Source organism: Myotis daubentonii, chromosome 12 (genome assembly GCF_963259705.1).
Source record: "Myotis daubentonii chromosome 12, mMyoDau2.1, whole genome shotgun sequence".
Taxonomy (NCBI): Eukaryota; Metazoa; Chordata; class Mammalia; order Chiroptera; family Vespertilionidae; genus Myotis; species Myotis daubentonii.
Genome location: NC_081851.1, coordinates 49,688,188 through 49,711,827, shown reverse-complemented (window position 1 = coordinate 49,711,827; position 23,640 = coordinate 49,688,188). Strand labels below are relative to the sequence as shown.

Here is a 23,640-nt window from a genome sequence, read left to right as displayed (position 1 = left end):
ACCTTGCCCAATTTAAAGCCTAGTAACATTTAAGCATAAAGATTTATCATTTAGTTGTGATTGAGAAGACACATTTGCTTATAATGTGTGGTGATTTAGCTCTTTAGGAAAGTGTTAATGTCTTCATGTAATACTACGATAGTCTAGAAGCTTGAAAGGATTCATGTAACTTTCAAATCCTTGCCTGATACGTAGTGGTCATCAAGGATTGGGGAGGATTCAGCTTGTTAAACCAGGCTCTTACTCTCCTTCCTCCAGAAAAGCAGCAGACCACTGTTCCCAGGTGGTTGCGGGGTGGGTCTCTGGCACAGGCGAGGGCACCCACAGGTTGGGCACTGGTCAGCTTTTGGGGGAGGGTTGCCAGATTTAGCTAATAAAAAACAGGAGGTCCAATTAAATTTGAATTTCACATAAACAAATACTTTGTTTAGTGCAAGTATGTCCCAGGCAGTATAAATATGCAGTGTAAAAATAAATATTATACAGGACATACACTAAGAAATTATTCCTTGTTTATGTGAAATTCCAGTTTAACTGGACTTCCCTCATTTTTCCTGGAAACTCAGATTTTGTATCTACCCCAGGCCTGCCTTTGAAATCGTGCCAGTTGAGACCCTGAAGGGACCGGGGAGAAGCAGTTTACCACTTTCTTGTGTTTCTTTGCCCTAATGTTGTGGGTCCTCTGTGGTCAGAGAAGACACCTGCTGAGCGATGCACAGTGAGCGTGGTCACCTGTCTCCCACCCCCGCACAGCTGACCAGAGCGCTTGTCCTGTGAGCCTAGCTTTGTGAGGAGGCAGCAAAGGAAAGACTTACCGACTGTCCTTTTCCTCTGCTTTGAAGGGAAAAAGCAAATGAGCTATTCTGATTTCAAATTTAATTTTACATAAATCTTTTAAATGTTTTAGAAAACAACCTCAACAACTAGATTACAGTAGCCATTGATATTATAAATAATATTTAATACTAAAGGAAAAATGTTTATAACAAATGAAAAAAATTGGACAACAGTATGTTCCATGTGATTCTGGCTTTGTTTTGTTTTTTTAACACTAGAAAGACTGAAATTTAGTATATACCTATATTGCCCAAAAGCAGTCAAAATGACTGCATTGTGAAAGAATAATATCGGAGCACTCTTCACTTATGTTCCTTAGCTTTTCCAATAACTCACTTCTATTCGACATTTCTTTCATGAATTTAGGGCACAAAAGAAATAAAATAAACAACTTATTAGAACAAGTATCACTGCATAAAGATTTGAATAAGAAGTACTAGTTTAGCTTATTGAGCAACTGCAACTTATCAAGTATCGACAATTTATCATGTACTTGTATGTTATCATGTGACGGTAATTGAAAAAAATGAAAACTGTTATTTCAATACAGAGCCGAACTGGTCATATAAGAAATTTACTCAATTCAATAATAAGAGTCATTTGATTATTTAAAATTTCCCAAGCAGTCAAAATGACTGCTTTTGGGCAATATAGGTATAACACATATATATATACCGGAAATGAAGGAGGGGGAGGTAACTACAATTATTAATAAACGCATTTATATGTTGTACAAAAAGTCACAAAATTCTAAGACATTGTGTCCTTATATACATAATTGTTTTTCTAATTGAAATTAAAAAGAAGTCAAAATGACTTCCTTGGGCAATCTAGTGTTAAGCACATTTATGTAGCAGAAAAAAAGTGACAGGATATACATCAAATGTATGCCTAGAAATTGGGATGATTGTCAAATGCCCTCTATCTGTATTTCCTAAATGTCCCGTAACAAGCATACTGCATTTGAAATAGGGAAACGAAGAAATTAGGATTTTTTAAATGATAAAATTATCTTTTAAAAGAAATTTTGAAGTTAAAATTTAGTTTCTAAGTGCTCTTATCTCAGAGGGTTAACAGAACCCAGTTTTTTGGAGCTGAAAGTGGACTGAGTCACAAAGCCAAATGGCTCTTCCAGTAAATGTCATGAGATTTGACTGTCACAAAATAGACAGGGTTGTCCTGACTTACCTGAGTGGCTCCCCAGCCTTGTGTCTAAGACTGGCATGTTGGATCAGGGATTATATTCAGCAGCCAGTTAACTATGCAGCTGGTTTTTATGCATTAAGTAGTTGTGCATTTCCTTTAGTGAGGCCCCTTTAGTATAAGATACTTCTAATGTACTTGAGCCTAATAATGATCTTAAGGTCAATTTCTCATTCGTCTTTATAGCATATAAAATGTTTCGGTTTTTCATTGAAGAAATGGGTTATTTGACGTTTGTGTTGTTTTCATACAGCCGATGGAAAATGTCTGGTGTCGGTTGGTTTAGACGATTTTCACAGTATCGTGTTTTGGGACTGGAAAAAGGGAGAAAAGATAGCCACAACAAGGTAAGAAGCAGCATCCGGCCGATCATCACGCTTCGGTATCGGTCAGTAGTTTTCACTTTCTGGTAAGATTTCATCTTCACGCTCAGATGAAGTTCGCATAGAAGGCTTAACACCCAATAGAAAACACGTTGCTATATTTCACGGTGCCACGCCTGACCGAGAGCAGTTAATGCTTGTTTTTGGGGAATCGGAAAATTCCGAAATCCTTTCCGGAGAGTCACTCATCACTTTGCTTTTAGTAACACATGTGTATCTCTAACCAAGCTTTTGACGAGTAGTAGGAAAGCGGCTTTTCTCAGGCTTGTGCCTTGCCCCTTGTTTTTCTGCTGTCTTAGCATCTGGTGGAGGATTGTCAATGTCACTGGAGTCAGAGGTCCCATTAGTCATGAGGCCGTGGCGTGCTGGGAAGGAGGCCCCAACCTGTGCGTCTGCCACTCGCTTTCAAAGCAGGCAAATTGTTCCCCTAATCTCCCATCTTATAAATAGACTTTTCAAGACGGACTGCTGTTTATAGACCACCTGTCCTCCCTCACCCCAGCCTCCCTCCCTGCTGAGTCAGCCCGATGTCTGAGCATTGCTTTCCACTTCACACGGGGCGTAGCTCTTGGCCAAACGTGGCCAGAAGTCAAAATAGCTGGCAGCCAAGGCCCAGCAAGACAATTTGTTGCGCAAGGCGTGTTATCCATTTGCCTCTCTCCTAGTTCTTCCCTGCATTCCCCAACTTCTTATTTTGCAATATGAAATCATTTTTGAATGAATAGCTTTGAGCCCAGTACTTCCTTTTTACATTGATATATATATTTCCCTCCACAATATTAAGTGGGGGGGAAAGTATTTTGGCAATTTGATTTAATGAATGAAGATTTGTAAATTGCTGGAGACTCAGAGGAGGAGTCGATGGAGCCTTGAGGACTCCAGCTGACCATCTTGGGAGAAAAGGAGAAGCTTTTCTGATGGCAGCTATTGAATAGATGGTGTTATTGGCAACTAATGGCAGCTCATAAATTCACCGCCCACATGGCTTTCCCTTGGTCTCTCGTCCCGCCCCTTTTCTTCTCACTTTTTAAATGTGTATCTCTTTTAAAAATAACACTTATTAATCTTTTCTCTGTTTTCAAAATAATACATGATCATTATAGAAAAATTAGCATGAAAAAGCACCCAGAAGAAAATGAAAATTATCTGTAATTCCACTACCCAGACATAAGTATAGCTAATATTTTATCACATATTCTTTAGTATATATTCTAGTATTTCTGTTCATTTTTATTCATATATGGGAAAGAATGCATACTGCTCTGTAACTGGCATTTTTTAAAACTCACTAAAATATCATCTCACTGTCTTCTAATTTATGTTACCTGGCTTACTCTTCTAATTTATGTTACCTGGTTCTCAACCTTCCTAATGCCACGACCCTTTAATACAGTTCCTCATGTTGTGGTGACCCCCAACCATAACATTATTTTTGTTGCTACTTCATAACTGTAATTTTGCTACTGTTATGAATCGTAATGTAAATACCTGATATGCAGGATGTATTTTCATTGTTACAAATTGAACATAATTAAAGCATAGTGATTAATCACAAAAACAATATGTAATTAATATATGTGTTTTCTGATGGTCTTAGGCGACCCCTGTGAAAGGGTCGTTCGACCCCCCAAAGGGGTCGCGACCCACAGGTTGAGAACCGCTGCTCTATATTATTCTATACTAGAGGCCCGATGCACGAAATTCATGCAAGAGTAGGCCTTCCTTCCCCTGGCTGCCAGCACTGGCTTCACTCTGGCACCCGGGACCCAGGCTTCCCTCCGGCCACCAGCAGGCACCTGGGACCTGAGCTTCCCTCCAGCCGCCAGCAGGCACCCGGGATATAGGCTTCCCTCGCAGCCCTGGCTTTGTCCGGAAGGTCGTCTGGAAGGACGTCCAGTCTAATTAGCATATTACACTTTTATTATTATAGATTGTACTCCATTTTAAATCTCTTTTTAGAGATGGAATATAAGTCAAACATTTATTCAGTCTTCCTATTAAGGCAGTGGTTCTCAACCTTCTGGCCCTTTAAATACAGTTCCTCATGTTGTGACCCAACCATAAAATTATTTTCGTTGCTACTTCACAACTGTAATGTTGCTACTGTTATGAATGGTAATGTAAATATCTGATATGCAGGATGATCTTAGGCGACCCCTGTGAAAGGGTCGTTCGACCGCCAAAGGGGTCGCGACCCACAGGTTGAGAACTGCTGTGTTAAGGGCTACTTTTACAAGAGAAGAGAAAGCAAAATCACACCGGACCTTTATGCAAATGAAAGGGCTGGGAATAGAAGACTAGAGACCCACTGGCCCGGTACAGCCAGCTGCCCTTGGCTTCTAGAAGTGCTTTCCTTTCTCCTTCCCCTGTGCTTGGGATAGAGGTTAACATGTGGCCTCTATGGTGGATTACTTACGACTCAGGCATGAGGAACTGCTCTGTATTAGAGCAGCAGTCTTCGTATTCTTCTCTCGGTTACAAACAGAAACTTTTCCACTTCGTTTTCCTTACACACACAGTTGTAGGCAACTTCCCTACAAATTTAACAAGTGTCTAAAGGAAAAAAAAACAAAACACACACACACACAACAGAGGTACCCCATGAATGTTCCTTATTTAGATGTGGACATTCATTAAATATTTACATTCCATCATTGGTCAGTTTAGAACTTGAGCCACGTTGCTGTGTGTTATATACCAAGAAACTAGATGGAAACTAAAAAGTGCTCTCAAAAAAGATTTTTCTATCTAAATGTTTGACATTGTACAGACACCAGCAAATGAAACAATACTCTTTTCTATCTAGGAAATGTAATTTTAAAAATATAGCTGCCCTTAATTATCATTTTAGTTTTCTCTAGCATCTTCTCTCTAAGATGTATATTCATGATTTAGATCAGTGGGGATTTTCTTCCAACCAAGAAATCTTTGGATGCTTAAATGTCCTTTATGGTGATCTGGTTCACTCCTCCACTTTGTATTAAGCACATTTTCTCTTCTCTTTTATCTAAGCTTTTTTCTCTCTGTCCTAATTGTTCCCAATACATCCAGTGATGTATCCTGTCCCTAGTGTTCATGCTTCACTTTTGACTGTCAAAGAAACAAAGAGAAAGTTCAAAAAATCAGTTCCTTCATTCCTGGCTCTCACTGTAGCAGGGCCCACATAATAGGTATGAAGAGGCTCTGATCTGTTCTTTTAAATTTTTATGATGGAAGTTTTCAAGGTGAGACAAAAGTGGAGGGTCTAGCATAATGAACTTCCTTGAACTATCACCCAACTACAACATCCTACTAATGGTACAAATCTCTTTCCCCTCATTTTTTACTTTTACTTTTTTTGCTATAATATATTTTTTAAAATATATTTTTATTGATTTCAGAGAGGAAGGGAGAGGAAGAGATAGAAACATCAATGATGAGAGAAAATTATTCATCAGCTGCCTCCTGCACACCCCACACTGGGGATTGAGCCTGCAACCTGGGCATGTGCCCTGACTGGGAATTGAACCGTGACCTCCTCATTAATAGGTTGATGCTCAACCACTGAGCCACGCTGGCCGGGCTTTGCTATAATATTTTAAAGAAAATGTAAGCCATCATGCCATTTGACCTGTATATACTTCATTGGGTATTTCTACACGAAAACACACCTTTTATTTTCTAATTTTACATTTATTTATTTGTTTGTTTATTTATTTTTCCATCACCACTTGCCCTCTCTATACTCTCTTCCACCTCCTCCCACCACACTTCCCCCTTCCACCCACTCCTCACAATCACCAACTGTTGTCCATGTCCATTAATTCTCTTTTTTGTTGTTGCTCAATTCCTCCACTCCCCCAAACTGCCCCCCTGTCTGCTGCCTGCTTTCAATGAGGAAAAGACACTTTTTTAAACCATTTCATTATCACAACTAACTAAAGCAATAGTATAAATTAATTTCTTTATTACCAAATTCATAATCAAACGTTTCTGATTGTTTCAAAGATGAGAGTTGGTTTGTTCAAATTAGCATTCAAACAAGGCCCAGGCATTGCATTTGGTTCTTCTCTCTCTCAGGCCTCTTTTAGATTTTTATTTTATAGCAGCTCCCCTCTCACCTTTTCATGACACAGATGCAGTTGAGGAACTGGTCATTTGACCTGTAGGATGTTTCACAGTGTAAGCTTGACTGATTCTTCCTGGGAGCATTCCTGCATTTCCTATCATTGGTAGTTAGATCCACAGCCTTGATTAGATTCACGTTGTTTTCCCCCCAACAGTTTTATTGATAAGTAAATCCTATACCATACAGTTTGCCCATTTAAAGTGTACAGTTCAGTGGTTCTGAGCATATTTACAGAGTTGTGCAATCATTACCACCGTCAATTTCAGAGCACTTTCACCACCCCAGAAAGAAGCCCCACACCCATTAGCACTAATTAATCTATTTTCTGTCTCTGTATTTTTGTGTTCTGGACATTGCATGTATATAGAGTCATACACTATGAGGTCCTTCATGACTGGCTTCTTTCACATAGCGTAATATTTAAGGTTCATCTGTGTCATAGCATATATCAGTATTTCATTCCTTTTTATTGCTGAATAATATTTCATTCTGTGGATCTACCACATTTTATTTATCCATTCTTCAGCTGGTGGATATTTGGATTGTTTCCACCTTTTGGCAATAATACTGCTGTGAACATTTGTGTACAAGATTTTGAGTAAATGTATGTTTAATTTCTCTTGGGTTTATAGCTAGGAGTGGAATTGTTGCATTATTTGGTAGTTTTATGTTTAACATTTTAAGGTACCACCAAAATATTTCTCAGAGTGGCCAAACCATATTACATCTCCACCAACAATGAGTGACGGTTCCAATTTTTCACAGACTGTCAACACTTATTATTGTCTGTCATTTTATTATAGCCATTCTAGTGGGTGTAAAGTGGTATCTGATTATGTCTTGATTTTCATTTTCTAATGGCTAATGATGTTGAACATCTTTTCATGTACTTACTGGCCATTTGCATATCTTCTTTGTAGAAATGTCTATTTAGATATGTTACCCATTTTAATCGGTTTTTTAAAAAATAATTTTTGTTGATTTCAGAAAGGAAGGAAGAGGGAGAGAGAGAACCATCAATGATGAGAATCATTGATTGGCTGCCTCCTGCATACTCCCTACTGGGGATCCAGCCCACACCCTGGGTATGTGCCCTGACCAGGAATCAAACCCTGACCTCCTGGTTCATAGGAACTTTCAACCAGGGAGCCACACTGGCCGGGCAATAGGGTTTGTTTTTTTATTATCGAGTTGTAGGAGTTTTAAAATATATTCTGATACAAGTTCTCTATCAGATATATGATTTGCAAATATTTTCTTCTACATTTTTTTTTAGACAAGAATACTAGATACATACTTCAGTTTTCATCACATTGGAAGAAACATAATCAGTGGCATAGTCAATGGTGGAGGCATTGGGAGTAGTACTTCCCAGGTGCAAGCAATAGAGCTATATTATCTGTAGAAAAAAAGTAAAAGAATAAGAACAACTATAAGCCATTATGCGTTTTATTATTCCCATGAACCAGCCATTCTAAACAATGTCTGGGATGGAATTCCTCCCCCAGGGCACACCCCTGTGGCACACCACTGGGTGAAATGTCTGGTTGTCCTATGCTTAGTAACGCTCAGCTCAACCGTGGGTTCTAGTAGCATCAGCCTGATCCTTCCATTATAAAGCTCCACATCAACATATTATCCAGTGGTTGTAGCATCCATTTACAACTGGAATGAATCGATTATTTGATTAGGGGTCTAAAATTATAAATTTCTAATTCTATCATTCTTCATATAAGCTAGAATTCTATAAATAAGAATTTTTCCTCATGAACCAGTCAATTTCTCTAAAATAAAATTCACACAGAAAGTAGTTCTTTATATATTAGGGTTACTTGTCCTTTGTCTATAATTTGCAGATATTTTTCCCAGTTCACCATTTGTCTTTTGAGTTTGCTATGGTGCTTTTTGCCATGCTAAAGGTTTAATGTGGTCAAATTTTTCAATTATTTTTTTAATGTTTCAAGATTTTGAGTCATACTTAGGAGTGTGTTCCCCACTCTCTGGTTAAAAGGAAAACACTTATAAAGTCTTCTCATTGCTATGGCTTCTTCTTTGCATTTAGATCTCTAAACAATTTGGAAATTTACCCTAGTATGTTATAAAGAACAGATCCAATTTTATCCTTTTTCCATATGGCTTTCGAGGTGTTCCAAATATCATTTTTCTTTTCCCTTTTAAATAGACCTTACTTTAAGTTCAGAGCAAAATTGAGCAGAAAGTAGCCTTTCTATATATCCCCTACTCCCCGCCAATGCACAGCCGCCTCCATATCCCCACCACCAGAGTGGTGCATTTGTGACAATAGATTGACATTCTATCACCTAGCGTCCATAGTTTTCTTTAGGGTTCACTCTTGGCGTTGAGGTTTGATAAATGTATAATGACGTGTCCATCATTATAGTATCTTACAGACTTGTTTCAGGGTTTTAGAAATCCTTTGTGAAAAAAATTAAAATGAAACCCTTTGTGTTCTGCCTGTTCATCCCTCCTGTCATTCTATCCTGGCATCCAGCACTCCTTTTACTGTCTCCTGAGTTTTGCCTTTCCAGAGTGTCATATAATTGGAAGCATACAGTGTGTAGCTTTTCCAGATTAGCTTTCTTCACTTAGTAGTATTCACTTAAGATTCCTCCATGCCTTTTCATGGCTTGGTAGCTCATTTCCTTTTAGCACTGAATAACATGCCACTGTCTGGATGTACCACAGTTTGTTTATATGGTCACATACTGAAGTACGTCCTGGTTGCTTCCAAGTTTTGACAGTGATGATTAAAGTCACTATAAACCTTCACATGCAGGTTTTTGTGTGGATGCAAGTTCTTCACTCCTTTGGGTAAATACCCAGGAACACGATTGCTGGATCTTACGTTGAGCATGTTTAGTTTTGTGAGAAACCACTAAACTGTCTTCCAAAGTGGCTGCACCATTTTGAATTTCCATCAGCAATGCATCAAGCTCCTGTTGCTCCACATGCCCACGAGCATTTGGCGACAAACACCATCTGTTTTAAAAGTTCCTCTTCTCCCTTATTGATTTGAGACCCTGTCTTTATTATATACCACATTTTAATATTCATTTGGGTCTTCTAGATTTTCTATTTTGCCGTTGATATGTCGGTCAATTCATGCACCAGTACCACATTGTTTTAGTTATGACGGCTTATAGACTTAATATCTAAGAGAGTTATACTTCCCACTTTGCTCTTCTTTTTCATACTTTATCTGGTTATTCCTGGTGGTTTATTCTTTCACAATAACTTTAAAGATTAAGGTATCTAACTCCAGGTTCAATACAAACATCCAGTGTTCTTTTGATTGGAGTCCCTTCTTCCACCTCCACCCACCCCTCACCCTGGCAATCACCACATTGTTGCCCATGTTCACGAGTTCTCTCTTTTTTTCTTTTTTGCTCAATCCCTCCACACCCTCCCCGCCGAAACAGCAGAGCTGTCTGCCTGCTCTCTATTAGTTTATACTGCAACTTTACTAAATTCTCTTGTTTGTAGTTGTTTTACCTTTTGAATTTTCTAGACATATAATTATATCCTCTGCTAATAGAAAGTTTTACCTTTTCCATTCCAGTTGTTGTGCCTTTAATTTTTGACATCTTGTCTAACTGCATTAGTTAATATATTTAGTACAGTGTTAAATGGCAGTGGTAATAATAGTCTTGTTCTTGACATTATTGGGAATGCCATTAAGTAAAGATCTGACTTTTGAGTTCACACACACACACACCCACTCCATGAATAAGTTACTGTTTCAGCACTTTTGGTTTTTAAAAACTGTAAGGTAAGGGCACACAGCATTGCTGGAGAGTCAGCCTGTGTACAGTTGGTCTTGAATGAACACGGGTTTCTCAGCGAGAGTCAAGGAGTGCAGGGAAATAGAAAAGTCAGGAGCATCCATTTATTTCTACTTCATTGAGTGACGAGTGTTTTTTAAACCACAAATGAGTGTTAGATCTTTGTCCGATACCTTTTCAGCATCTGTGACTATAACATAAATTTTCTTCTTACATATGTTAATATGATGAATTGTACTATTTGGTTCTTTAATAATGAACCAACCTTGCATTTGGTTATAATGTATTATCTTTAATATGTTATTGGATTGTCTTTGCTAGTATTTTATTTAAGATTTTTTAAATCTATATTCATAAGGAAGATTGGTCAGTCATGTTCTTTTTGATAATTGCATTTCTCTTACATAATGAAATATATGTCTTAACTCAGCTGTGGGCAAACTACGGCCCGCGGGCCGGATTCGGCCGGTTTGAAATGAATAAAACTAAAAAAAAAAAAAGACCGTACCCTTTTATGTAATGATGTTTACTTTGAATTTATATTAGTTCACACAAACACTCCATCCATGCTTTTGTTCTGGCCCTCCGGTCCAGTTTAAGAACCCATTGTGGCCCTTGAGTCAAAAAGTTTGCCCACCCCTGTCTTAACTAGACACCCAGTGCATGAAACTCATGCACTGGGATGGGGGGGAAGGGTCCCTCATCCCAGCCTGTGCCCTCTCGCAGTCTAGGAGCCCTCAGGGGATGTCTGACTGCCGGCTTAGGCCTGCTCCCCGGGCCTAAGTACTGTCGTGGAGGCAGGAGAGGCTCCCACCTCCGCTGCTGCACTCAGCAGCCATGAGCCCAGCTTCTGGCTGAGCTATGCTCCCTCTGTGGGAGTGCACTGACCACCAGGGGGAAGCTCCTGTGCTGAGTGTCTGCCCCCTGGTGGTTAGTGTGCATCATAGTGACTGGTCCTTCTGCCGTTTGGTTGATTTGCATATTAGTCTTTTATTATACAGGATATCCCATAGAAGACCATGAAGTAGTGCATTAAGACCAGGAAGTCCTTAGAGTCTAATGTGATGACTATACTCTTAGGCAGAAATTTCCCTGGCACCGTGGCATGCCAGGTCTGTAGCTTCAGGTCTAGAACCAGTTCTCACTTTTATATTCTGCCTTTTGGTTATAACCCTAACTTTCTGAATGCATAGCATCTGAAAGTTCCTTAAATCAATAGATAACATTCTCTCTCTCCATGGATGTGAGCCGGGGCTTTGATTTCCAGTGAGTACATTGCTAGGTGAAACTCTGTTAAGCCCAAAGTTATGATTTCCACAGTAAGAATATTACATTGGAAGCTCCCCATTAATGCTATTCCAGTGTCTTCTCTCTCCTGTATCTGAGCTCCATATCCCAAGAATTATTCTCAATCCTATGGCAGGGACATTAATTTTATCTTATAGAGACATTCTGATCTATTTTAGATATTTCATTAATTTGTTTAAAGCATAATTAACTAGACTTTGGTAGCAATATTAAGGTGAGAATAAAGGGCTCAGACATTCAAAGAAACCTAATGCTTATTTTAATGTCGACTCTGTGTAATTTAAGTCATCTTCTAATTTAGTTGTCCTATTACATATGCTTAATGACAGTTAGACCAAATGCATGCTTTTATTAAAACTCTGTATCATTGCTGCCATCAAAATTAGAATTTTTTTTCTTATTTGTCTCTTACAGAGGACATAAAGATAAGATATTTGTGGTAAAGTGTAACCCACACCATGTTGACAAACTGGTTACAGTTGGGATAAAGCACATCAAATTCTGGCAACAAGCAGGTACTGTTGTTTAGGTTTATCATTTATGTGGTTGAGAGCTGGAGAAGACCATGACCATGTCTCTACAATCTAAAATTAAAATGCTCCTGAAAGATATTCTCTCCCAAATTCACTTTGGACTGCTTAGTGTCTAAGCTGCGAAACTTAGAGCACTCTATATGATGCTATGCATATTCATCAATATCTAGAAAGCTTTGGAACATGCTCTGGTGTGAAAATAATTCTCTTTAGCCCTCTGTTCTGAAAGCAGTCATTATGTTGGACTGCTGAGCAGGAAGTAAAATAATCACACCTTGGTTGGGTGAATCCAGTTTTCAGGGAGGGTTCCTTTATCACTGAATTCAAAGAATGAATTTAATCCTGACACTATACCCAGTAAGTAGTCAAAATAAATACTTGTGGATTATAATATTGGTAATAGTAATGAGTAAATAAGCATGACAAAACATATACTGATATCTTATTCCTCTCACTAATAAGTCATACCTGTTACTAAAATTGCTTCTGAACTCTTAGTATCAGCTTTAATACCAAGCCCAATTTTATCCTGGTCACAGCATAAAAAAGCTTCTATTTTTCAAGAAAGGATACTGGCACTAGCGTGTCGGGAGAGCCAGCCTGCGTGGCGTTGTCCGGAGTGAGTCTGTGTTTCTCCATGCTCGTCAGGAAGTGCAGGGAAATGAGAACATCCCAGGGACGAATCTGATGTACCTTCTCCTACACAGTGATTCATTTTTCTCACCCCAAAGCTGCTGTGATTAAAACTGAGGCAAAACATATATAACATGTTTACTTTTCACATTCACAGCCGGCGCTGCTTCTGTTCTTTTTGCTCAGCATTCAGGAAGACGGTCCCATCTCCCCCACGCACTCAGTCACTCCTTCCTCTGGCTGTCCCAGACCTAGCATTGGCCCTTGGTTTGACGATCTCTTGTGTGACTGAGAAGTGTATGATTATTGAGTCCCCTCTCCAGCCAGACCCTAAGTTCCTTGAAGGCAGGAACTCTCTCTTCATCTTTATATTCCAGCGTTGACCACCAAGCCTGCCACAGAGTAGGGACTCAATAAATGCTGAATTAATGCCTGAGTGAATGAAAACCCCCTTATATTTTTGTCTATGATATTTCCTGCCGTTTTCATACATCTCTGTGTATACACATAATGACACACTGGGCTTTTCATTAAAGGTAGTCATCCTCCACATTCATAGAAAGTGTCACTTAAAAATAAAACCACGTAATAAATCCTCTTGGTCCACTCCAGGTGGGGGCTTCACCTCTAAAAGGGGAATGTTTGGCAGTGTCGGAAAATTGGAAACAATGATGTGTGTTTCTTATGGGCGGATGGAAGATCTAGTCTTCTCAGGAGCAGCTACAGGAGATGTTTTCATTTGGAAAGACATTCTACTACTGAAGACGGTGAAGGCTCATGACGGGCCCGTGTTTGCTATGTACGCATTGGACAAGGTACGGCATCTTTATCAGAATTCACTGTCCCCCTCGGCTTTCTAAAAGTGTAAGTTAATCTTAGGAGAGTAGACACCAAGAGAATCCTGTGTCTAAAAGCAGAACTGTCTGAATTAGGACGTCGTCATCAAGAGAAGGCAGGGAGTGCAAATATTTTAAATTTCCTTTTTCATTTATAATTATTTTTATATGCAATTTCTCCCCACTTCTTTTCACACTTGTTCTTCCTGGCTCTCACTCCTAAAGCTCCTTAAGAATTAGTGGTGGGATAAACGTAAACACACAGTAGGAGAAGAGACTTGAGAAATATTTCAGCTTTCTCTTCTCCTCAGTGGCACAGTGAGCGGAGACCTAGAAGTACCAAGTGGTTAGAGTATTGTTCCATCCAACAAAAGTGATGTTGATAACCAGTTTCTTCCTGCACTCTAACATCTTGTTAACAGCTTTAACAAGAGTGTCAGAGTGAAGTCTTTAACCAGCTGCTTTAGGATTTTCCGAAGAAACAAAACCAGTAGAATATACTACATACACATACACATACACATGCACATACAGTCATGTACCATGAGTCGTTAGGTGATTTTGTCCCTGTTCAGCGTTGTGCTAACATAGTGTGCTTATGCAAACCTAGATGGTTGTTTTAGTAGTTCAGCTTTTTTTTTTTTACTAGCAAACTTGTTTTTGCTTAAACTGCAAACTGCAAATGTTAGAAGAGATTAAAGCAGAATGCATAAATTGATGTGATATAATGTGTTTAAACTTTTTATTACTTGGTAACTTAAGCTGACAAATCATGGAGAAAGATGAGGATATCACAGTATAATATACTGCATTTAAACTTAATTGGGGGATTGATCTCCCTGGGTGCAAAATCTATAGTAAGAATAGAATATTTAATGTAATAAACTCCAAAATATTTTTCCTTGTAAACATCATTAAAATGCAGTAGATTAAAAGTTTCTGAGAAAACAGAATGAGTTACTCGGTACTTTAAAAAAAAAAAAAAAAAGACTTTTCCAAGAACAGTTGGTATATGTGATAAGTTGCCAGGAAGGAAAAGTGGTAAGGCCAAGAAATCATAAATTTAGAACAAGAATAAAGATCACTGTTCAGTTAAATATATCCAATATGTTAAGCTTTTTACTCTCCAGGTTTTGTAAAAATTAATCAGGATTTTAATTATTGTGGAAATTGATGTCTTTCAAACAAATTAGCAGGACCATTTTGTTATATGACGTGCCTAATTCTCTCTTAATAAGAAATAATGGTGTTTTCACCTAGGAGTAATTATTTAATTTAAAAGTATTTAACAATCATTTCACTGTGATGTTAATTCACATTCATTCAGGAGGAGTATAGGAGTTACCAGAAACTGCCAGACTTTGCGGCCGGTCCTGTTCTGTAGGAACCCACTCTAAGTCAGGGGGCTGGGCACAGGAATGGCCGTGGCCCGGTGCACCAAGAGCCAGCCTAAGGGCTGGAGGCAGTGCAGTGCAGTGCACACGAAGAATGTCCTTGAACCTGCTAGAGAAGTAGGGCAGAGATGCTTCCAGAAGATATCACATTGCTGTTACATCTTGTCAGACTTTTCAGGCCCCTCTACTCAGGAAGAAAACACACACAAAGCTGCCTTACCCACGGGGGACTCCTGTTGGGGCTGGGTGGGCAACTGCTCATTTCAACGTGCGTGTAATCCTTCCCGTGTGTGCCTTCACAGGGTTTTGTAACAGGTGGGAAGGACGGCATCGTGGAGCTCTGGGATGATATGTTTGAAAGATGCTTGAAGACTTACGCCATTAAAAGATCAGCATTGTCGACGAGCTCTAAAGGTGCCACTCCCAAAGATGCAGTAGAAACCTTTCTGTTCATAGGGATGGAGACGGTAGTACTAAGGTTCTTCGAAAACCATGATCAAATCAGTTCTCTTTCTTCCACGTTCAGAGCTCTAGGCCCCTGGTAGAAATGTCAAGGATGATTGCCTAGTTTGGGAACTATAAGAAATAGAATTTATGTACTAACCTTTTTATTTTTAGCTCTATTAAATACATGTCCTCCCCTCAGGATTGCTTTTGGAAGATAATCCTTCCATTCGTGCCATCACTTTGGGACATGGACATATCCTGGTGGGAACCAAAAATGGAGAGATCCTGGAAATCGACAAAAGTGGCCCAATGACACTGCTTGTTCAGGTACCATGTTTGAACATATTCTAAACCACAGTTCACATCAGAGCCACACCTGGGGTGAGGTGTGGGGCGGGGGGAGGTCTTAATGTGCAAAATTTAAACAGTAGCTTTTAAAACAGCACACATTTATTATCATTTCTGTGGCTCAGGAGTCTGAGCATAGCTTACCTGGTTCCTTTACTAAAGGTTTCACAAGGCTGCAGGGAGATCAGGGCTGCAGTCTCATCTGAGGCTCAATTGAGGAAGGATCTTCTTTTGAGGTCACTCAGGTTGTTGGCAGAATTCATTCAGTTCCTTGTGGTTGTAGGACTGACAGCTTCCATTCCTTGGTGGCTGTTGGCCAGAGGCCACCTTCAGCTTTTAGCTGCTGCCCACAGTTCCTTGCCTCATGGGGTTCCCCATCATGGCCCCTTACTTCCTCAAAGCCAGCAAGAGAGAGAGAAAAGTTAGGCACTGCAGTCTTGTGTGACATAATCATATCACATATATGTAATCATAAACATCCATCACCTTTGCCATATGTTTTTATTGAAAATAAGCCACAGTTTATGCCATACTCAAAGGGTGATTATATAAGAGTGTAAAAATCATCATGAGCATCTTGAGTCACCTCAAGAGTCCATCACAGCGCCCCCCGCCCCCCGCCACCAATTTTTCATGTTACCACCCATTCAAAATCCATTCCCTCCTCCCAAGGTCTCCAAGAGCCTTATCCTTATCTATTTGCAGTATCTCCTCAAAGTCCGCAATCTCATCATCTAAATCTATTCCAGGAGTGCAGAAGGCTCCGTAGGGGTATTTTCTCTCAGTCTGTCAATCTGTAAAACTAACAAGACGTTCTCTGCTCCACACACATCAAACGTACAAGCATCTCTTTAGATTTTGTGCCTCACTTTAGCCTCAGCTTTGATTCACAGAAACACACTACATACTCCTTACCCTCCCTCAGCCCTCAGGAATTATATTCAGGTAAAATCCGATTAAAATAAATATCAATGAATCCTCAAAGATCAAAGAAATGATACAGTCTCACCTGAGGGGGTAGTAGTATGTGAGGGTGAGTAGGTAGGTAGTCCTGCCCAATTTGGTGGTGGATGGACCTGATTTATAAATGGAAGAGACACGGGAGGGAGAGCATGTGTGTTCAGAAGGTGGAGTAGAAGAATGAGCACCGAGCACTTCTGTGGGTCCAGTAGAGGCGCTTTGCCTCCTCCCCCTGCCCTGGCCCGTGCCTGTGGGCTTGCTTTATTCGGGGTAATTCCCAAAATCCCCCTGAGAAGGGTCCTCTGGTTGACTTCTCCCTGGGAACAGGTCTGCACACAGATCACTGAGAGGTTTTAGAAATGCAGGTGCTCAAGTCCTCCTCTGGGTGTGCTGAATAAGAGTCTGTGTTTAAAAAATTCTGTTAAAACTAAACCTCCAAAGCTCGATAGTCGACTGTGCCAGGCAGCAGGATCGAGATGTGTCCTGGGTGTGACTGTCTTGTTCTCTAACTGCTCGCATTTTTGTTGTTTCTTGCCAAACTCATTTCTTTTTCTTTCTGGCAATGACTTCTTATTTAGTTTTATTGAAAAGCAAGTGTTTGTTTCAATGTAAACAACTTAAAGTCTTTTTAGTTCATTATTGATTTTTTAAATGCCCATGTTTGAGACTTTAAATTGTTTTCATACGTGCTATATTGCTTAGTATTTTATAAAGTTTTACCATAATATAACTTAAACAGTGCTTTAAGACTTAAACTCTTAAGTTTTCCAGCTTTAAACTCTTAAGTATTACGTTATAGTTGTTTAAATATGTTTTAAACTTGACAATAAAAGCTTTTCATGTTTTTTTTTCCTACAACTATTTTTTTATATTTATTTCTATCATTCTAATAGTACAAATAACCACAGGTACCATTACTGAGCACCTCCTGTGTGTCCGGCAATGCAACATCGCTCTCATCCCCACAACAGATTGGCTCATTTCAATGTGTATGTAATTTGGTCCCTATTGATGAGGGCCCAAAGCCCAGTAAGAATTGCAGAGCTGGGGATCGAACCAAAGTTTGTCAGACACCAGTGCCCTTTCTTTGTCACTGCACCGGGCTGTTCTCAGTGTCTCCGAGTGGCGACTGTGGAAAGCAGTACAGAAGGCACGGCCCCTGAGCTGTGGAGCTGGTACAACCATCTCTTCTTACATGTGCACCATTCATTTCCTTATTCCTCAGCATCTCTTTCCTCTTCTGGCCCATCAGGCCTGTGCCGTTTCCTCCCAGGTAAAACTCAGTGTTGAATTCAGTCAATGTTGTTGGGCTCCTGCCGAGATCTGCCCTGTGCCGTGCACAGTGGGTAGGGCCACCTGTTCCCAGGCTTTGGGCCCCATTCTGAGAAGACGGACACGGAGGGAAAGCTCAGGGACAGGAGAGGCCGCGTGATTAGGACCATCAGCTAGCCTGTGTGGGAAGACTTCAGGTCCGCTTTTCCAGGTTCAGTAGCACGGCAGTCCAGTATCATTTAGAATACATTGCTGATTTTTAAGAGAAGGAAAGCTATGTTGGGGGAAGAGAGAAGTGACATGAGGTGATTTCTGACCATTTCCATTATATGCACTTTGAATATAGTCAGCTCAGTCGTATAGCTGTTTATTATCAGCTTCCGGGGAGATACAGTAGGAAAGTAAGATCCCAAGCTCATTTCCTCGTGCCACTTGTACTCCCAGCCTGCCTCGCTCACTGTCCATGGCTATGTTAGACAGGAGTTAATAGGATCATAGATTAAGGAAATATAATTTTTAAGTCAATATATGAAGCAGTGGTTGGAAAGGGCCTCAGAGCACCACAACCCTGTCCTCAAGCAAAATGAGCAAAGGGCCTTGGTCCGTAAAAGAGCTCCAAGCAGCTCCAGGCTGGGGGCAAGCGGGGGTTGATGCCGGACCCATCCTCTGACTATGATCTTGGAGGTGGGAGGCTTCTGAAGGGAAGAAAGCTGGGGATATAGGATGCTCCACATGCAATAAGTTCAAAACCATTTGCACCCGTCAGCCCTCCACAGGTATTTGAATGTCACCTGAACTTGGAACTCCGTCTTCTGCCAAATTACTGTTTTGCTCAAACAGCTTCCTAGTCAATCATAACCATCCGATTGCTCTCTGGAAAGCCACCTGTTCCCCAGAGCATTCCAACTCCAGACATTTCCAGATGCCTGTCTATGGCCTTTCTTTTCTTTTCACTGAGCAGAGCCTTTTTATAATTAGCCACTAAAAGTAGAAATTCAGTTAACAATCTGCTCTGTCTTATTGCCTCATACACTAATCTGTTTACATGACTTTACTGAGGGACAAATTATAGAAATGGGATTTGTTTTCTCCCTAATTATTTATTTTTAAACTAGTGTCCCGGTGCACAGATTTGTGCACATTGAAAGGAAATTAATTAGAAGAAATATTTCAATATTGCTATTTGCATCTTGCTAATGAAAAGAAAATAGGATTCTACCGAGTCTCCTATCTACCTACTCCAGGACTTCTGTGAGGATCAAATGAGTGAGGCACCGGAAAATGCTTCACAAGCATTTGGTTAAACTGTAAAATGTTTGCATCTTGGCTATAAAGCAAGTTGGGTTCCTGGGCTGAAGAAACTCCAAGGAGGCTAGTCGCTAGGGAGATGAAGCTGGGTGTTGCTACGTGACATCATTACCCGGCACCCACAGCGACCATTTCCAGGCTGGGCTGGGCTGTGGGCTGCATTTGTGCCATGGAGTCTTGGCAGTGTTGGCTGCGATTTGGTGGGGTGTCACTCCAGGGTGGTGGTGGGGCCTGTATCCCACTTGGGGGAAGCTGAGTGTTGGTTTGTCAGCATCAGGTCTGTGGTGCTGTTTGTTTTTAAATGGCCAGTGCGCGTCATGGCAGCTCGGGCGTTGAGCATCTGCCCCCTGGGGGTCAGTGTGCATCATAGCTACCTGTCGGACAGATGGACACTTAGCCTTTTATATATATAGATACCGTTTTATCTCAGTTATTATTCTAAGCCAGTTAAGTGTGTTTGTGATAAAGTATAGATAAGTGGAATTGGCCTGGAGCCTATGACACACCTCCCAGTTTTCCAAAGTCCATTGGATAGACCAATTTGTGAGCAAATGTTGAACCCAGGACACTTGAAGTGAAAATTTTAACTGTCTTTATTTCTGTTCTGCCAAATGCTATAAAATGGAAATAAATGGACAAGAATATTGCTGTCTAAGATAGGTAGTTCCTGCGTCTTTAGAATCTGGTTTTATTGTGTCATTGTGATCAATAAATTGTGCCTTATAAGGATATATATATATATATATATATATATATATATATATATATATATATATATATATAGAGAGAGAGAGAGAGAGAGAGAGAGAGAGAGAGAGAGAGAGCTTATCTGATGTCAAACAACAGATTAAAATGAAGGCACTTCATTATTCACCCAGATGTTTCTAAATGAAAAGATGTTTGGCATCATATAAAACAAAATTTATTAGCAACAAATCCCTACTGTGCTTCCTAAAGGAATGCTTTAGCATCATGTCAGCCCAGCTTTAGGTTCAAGTTCAAGTGAAAAGCATATTCACTGCAATCATGTTGGCTCCAGGAAGCTCTAACTGTGTTTATTCATACTTGAACCTGTTTGGAAGACACTTGGCTTCATATGCTGCATGAGGCTGCCAAAGAGCGAGCCAAGACACACACACCGAGTTGTTGTCCTGTTTCCTCTCCACAGGGGCACATGGAGGGAGAAGTGTGGGGGCTGGCAGCTCACCCTCTCCTGCCCATCTGTGCAACAGTGAGCGACGACAAAACCCTGCGCATCTGGGAATTATCCTCCCAGCACCGCATGCTGGCGGTACGGAAACTCAAAAAAGGTACATGACCTCGCCTTCCACATCTGTAGAGTATTTACAAAGAACAGAACGGGTTGGGTTCATTTGTTCATTCAACCGATATTCACTGACAGCACCTGTTGGATGCCCCCAAGTGTGTCAGGCAAAGGGAATTCAGTGTTTGTTGCTGCGGTCATACTTCCGCAGGCTTCGAATTATTCCAGGAGGCTGGCCTGATCGGCCGGTGCCCAGCTCCGTTACTCACTTGCTTTTCCTTGCACTTCACAGGCATTTGCCACCTGGGGGCAATATGCCCTTCCTCTTCTCCTCGAGAGCTGTGTGCATCAGTTGAAATACATCAGCCTCTAAAACATGCTGTTTGATTGTATGTCTAACCGTCTCCAGAACTGGTTTTATTTGCTGAAAAATGAAAATCTGCTAAACAAAAAGTAATACTTAATACCAAGAAATGAGTAAATAGTGTATGTATTGAACACCTATATGCACTAGAACTAAGAGGCATACCAAGTACAAATGCAGCAAATATTTACTGAGTAGCTTCTGTGTCTCAGGACTGAGCATCCAAGATGAATGGTCCCATCTCTAGTGTCAGAGATGGACAAGATTGGAGCAGAGTCCCAGCAACAGATGGTCCATTCAAATTGGGTAATGTGAGGAGAGCCTGAAAACAAGATTGTTTGTAAAGGGGTGGGTAGGGGTAGTGCAGCACTGTGCGGCTATTAGCAGCTGGTACCTTTACCAGCCCTGGGCCTGAAAGGGCAAGAGGAGGGAGCGATCGCCGGGACCTTGAAAGTGAGATGCAGCCTGACAGCAGCTGTGACCATCAGCCGAGATTCAGTCACATGCAGTGACCCCAGGGAGGCAGCCAGGGGGATCCTTCCTTCTTCCCTCCCTCCTTCCCTCCCTCCCTCCATCCCTCCCTCCCTCCCTCCATCCCTTCTTTTCTTCATTCCTTCTTTCCTCCCTTCCCTATCTCCTCCCACCCTCCCTTCCTCCTTCCCTCCCTCCCTTCCTCCTTCCCTCCCTCCATCCGTTCTTCCTTCTTTTCTCCCTTCCCTATTTCTTCCCTCCCTCCCTCCCTCCCTCCCTCCCTCCCTCCCTCCCTCCCTCCCTTCCTTCCTTCCTTCCTTCCTTCCTTCCTTCCTTCCTTCCTTCCTTCCTTCCTTCCTTCCTTCCTCCCTCCCTTCCTCCCTTCCTCCCTTCCTCCCTTCCTCTTTTGTTTCCTGTCTATGCTCCCCCTTGGCCAAACCCAATCAGAAGCCAGAGGGCAAGAAGCCATTGATGCCGTCTGTACAGGCCAGCTCCAGGCGCTGAAGAGGGTTGAGAGAGGGTGTGGAGAGGCAACCAAAGATAATCTGGCACAAACCAGGTACCAGGAGGCCAGAGGAAGGCCTGCTGCCAGGGTCGGCTTCATCATAGAAGATGAGAGCTGAGGCCCAAAGGGTTTCTGAAAGTTGAGGCAGGAAAGGATGACATTGGGATCTGGCACTGAAGTATTTGTTTTATAAGCAGAGAGACATGGGAAGTGTATTCTAGGAGAAAATGGAGGTGTCAGAGAGTAGTAACAACGATGATGGTGGCTAATATTGCTGAGCCAGCGGCTGTGCTAGTACTCTGCATTTGGTGGGAATCCACTGAGTAAGGTCATTGTTACCACTTAGGAATTAGGAAACTGAGACACAGAGAACTTAAGTCATTTGCTGGAAATCTCAGAGCTTGTAAGTGATGGAACTGAATTGAAACCCAGGACATGGGGCTTCAGAGAGCACACCTGTGGCCAGTGCATGGCACTGCCTCCTCCTACCTTATTCCTCTCTTCCCACGGCACACCTGGGTGTTTGTTAATGGAGCCAGGACTCCAGCCCAGGTCTGACTCCAAAGCCCATGCCCTTTAACACCACAGGACTGAATCATTTGGCCGCTGATTTATATGTGGAAACGATGAACCAAGTCCTCATCGTGAGTGGCTTGAGTGTCAGACAATGGACTTTATTCACTAGTTAGACCTCAGTTCAAAAGAACAGTTACTAAATTATGTGAGATAAGATGACAATTCATCCCCGTTTATAGCTGTTGCCCTGGTGTAATTATTAATAGCTCTCCCTTTCACCCAGAAGTGTCCAGGTTTGGATGATAAGTTATATGGTTAACCCAATCTGATAATCTCCTCAGGGGTAGGCTCGCCTCCTGTTCTTCCTGCACTAGCACCAGTCCCGACTCATCGTAGGTGAATAACTGTTTGCTAAGCGAAGGGAGGAAGATATTGGTGAGCTGATGTGAAGCTGTTGGTATGAACATAGCTTCCAGGATCCCACGAGCAGTGACTGAGGAGTGTGCGTGGAAGCTCATAGGGAATGCTTTAGCGCAAGCATGTCAAACGCAAAGGCTAACACAGGCCAAATAAACGAGGCACGAGGCCCGCAGGCTGAGAGTCTGACATGCTTGCCTTGGCACAAGGCTGCATGACTGTCCCATCCCTGGGGCCATGCTTACCAAAGTCTTCAAAATAAGAATGGGGGGCATATTCTTAGGATTCCTATTAAACATACCCACCAGAGTCCATACTCCTCATTGTAAGTGTCTCCCTGTGACCCTACAAAACAGGAGAAAACATTGCTCACGTGGCAGCATCAGCCATGGTTAGTCTTACAGATGCCTCTTGAGAGAATGTTGTCCCTATTCCATCCTTCTCGTGACAGAAGAGGCAGGAACAAAACCTTTCACCTCTAGAATGAGGCACCATGACCCACGGATCCGAGAACCGAACAAGGTTCTCTAAAGCAAGTTTTACATGTACGGCATGATTTTAAAAAATAGTTTCTAGGAAGTTTGTTATAGAACGTCTGTTCTTAAGTATCGCCTCTTTACTTGGGAGCAAAGATACTAGTTATAGTAACCCTTGGGAAACCCCAGGTATGCAGATACCAAGAAATGAATGGATGTCCTCAAAGAAATTGAAAATGTGTGTTTAACATGGT

General features: G+C 41.2%; 1 protein-coding gene across 1 annotated transcript in view; it reads left to right on the top strand.

Moving 5' to 3' along the window:
• Positions 1 to 23,640, top strand: part of EML6 (EMAP like 6) — a 199,034-nt gene that overhangs the window by 120,045 nt on the left and 55,349 nt on the right. Inside the window, exons 17-22 of the mRNA XM_059659822.1 lie at positions 2,294 to 2,387; positions 12,057 to 12,157; positions 13,421 to 13,623; positions 15,341 to 15,452; positions 15,685 to 15,812; positions 20,542 to 20,683. Coding sequence (XP_059515805.1) covers positions 2,294 to 2,387; positions 12,057 to 12,157; positions 13,421 to 13,623; positions 15,341 to 15,452; positions 15,685 to 15,812; positions 20,542 to 20,683 — 780 coding nt within the window. The remainder of the gene's footprint in view (positions 1 to 2,293; positions 2,388 to 12,056; positions 12,158 to 13,420; positions 13,624 to 15,340; positions 15,453 to 15,684; positions 15,813 to 20,541; positions 20,684 to 23,640) is intronic.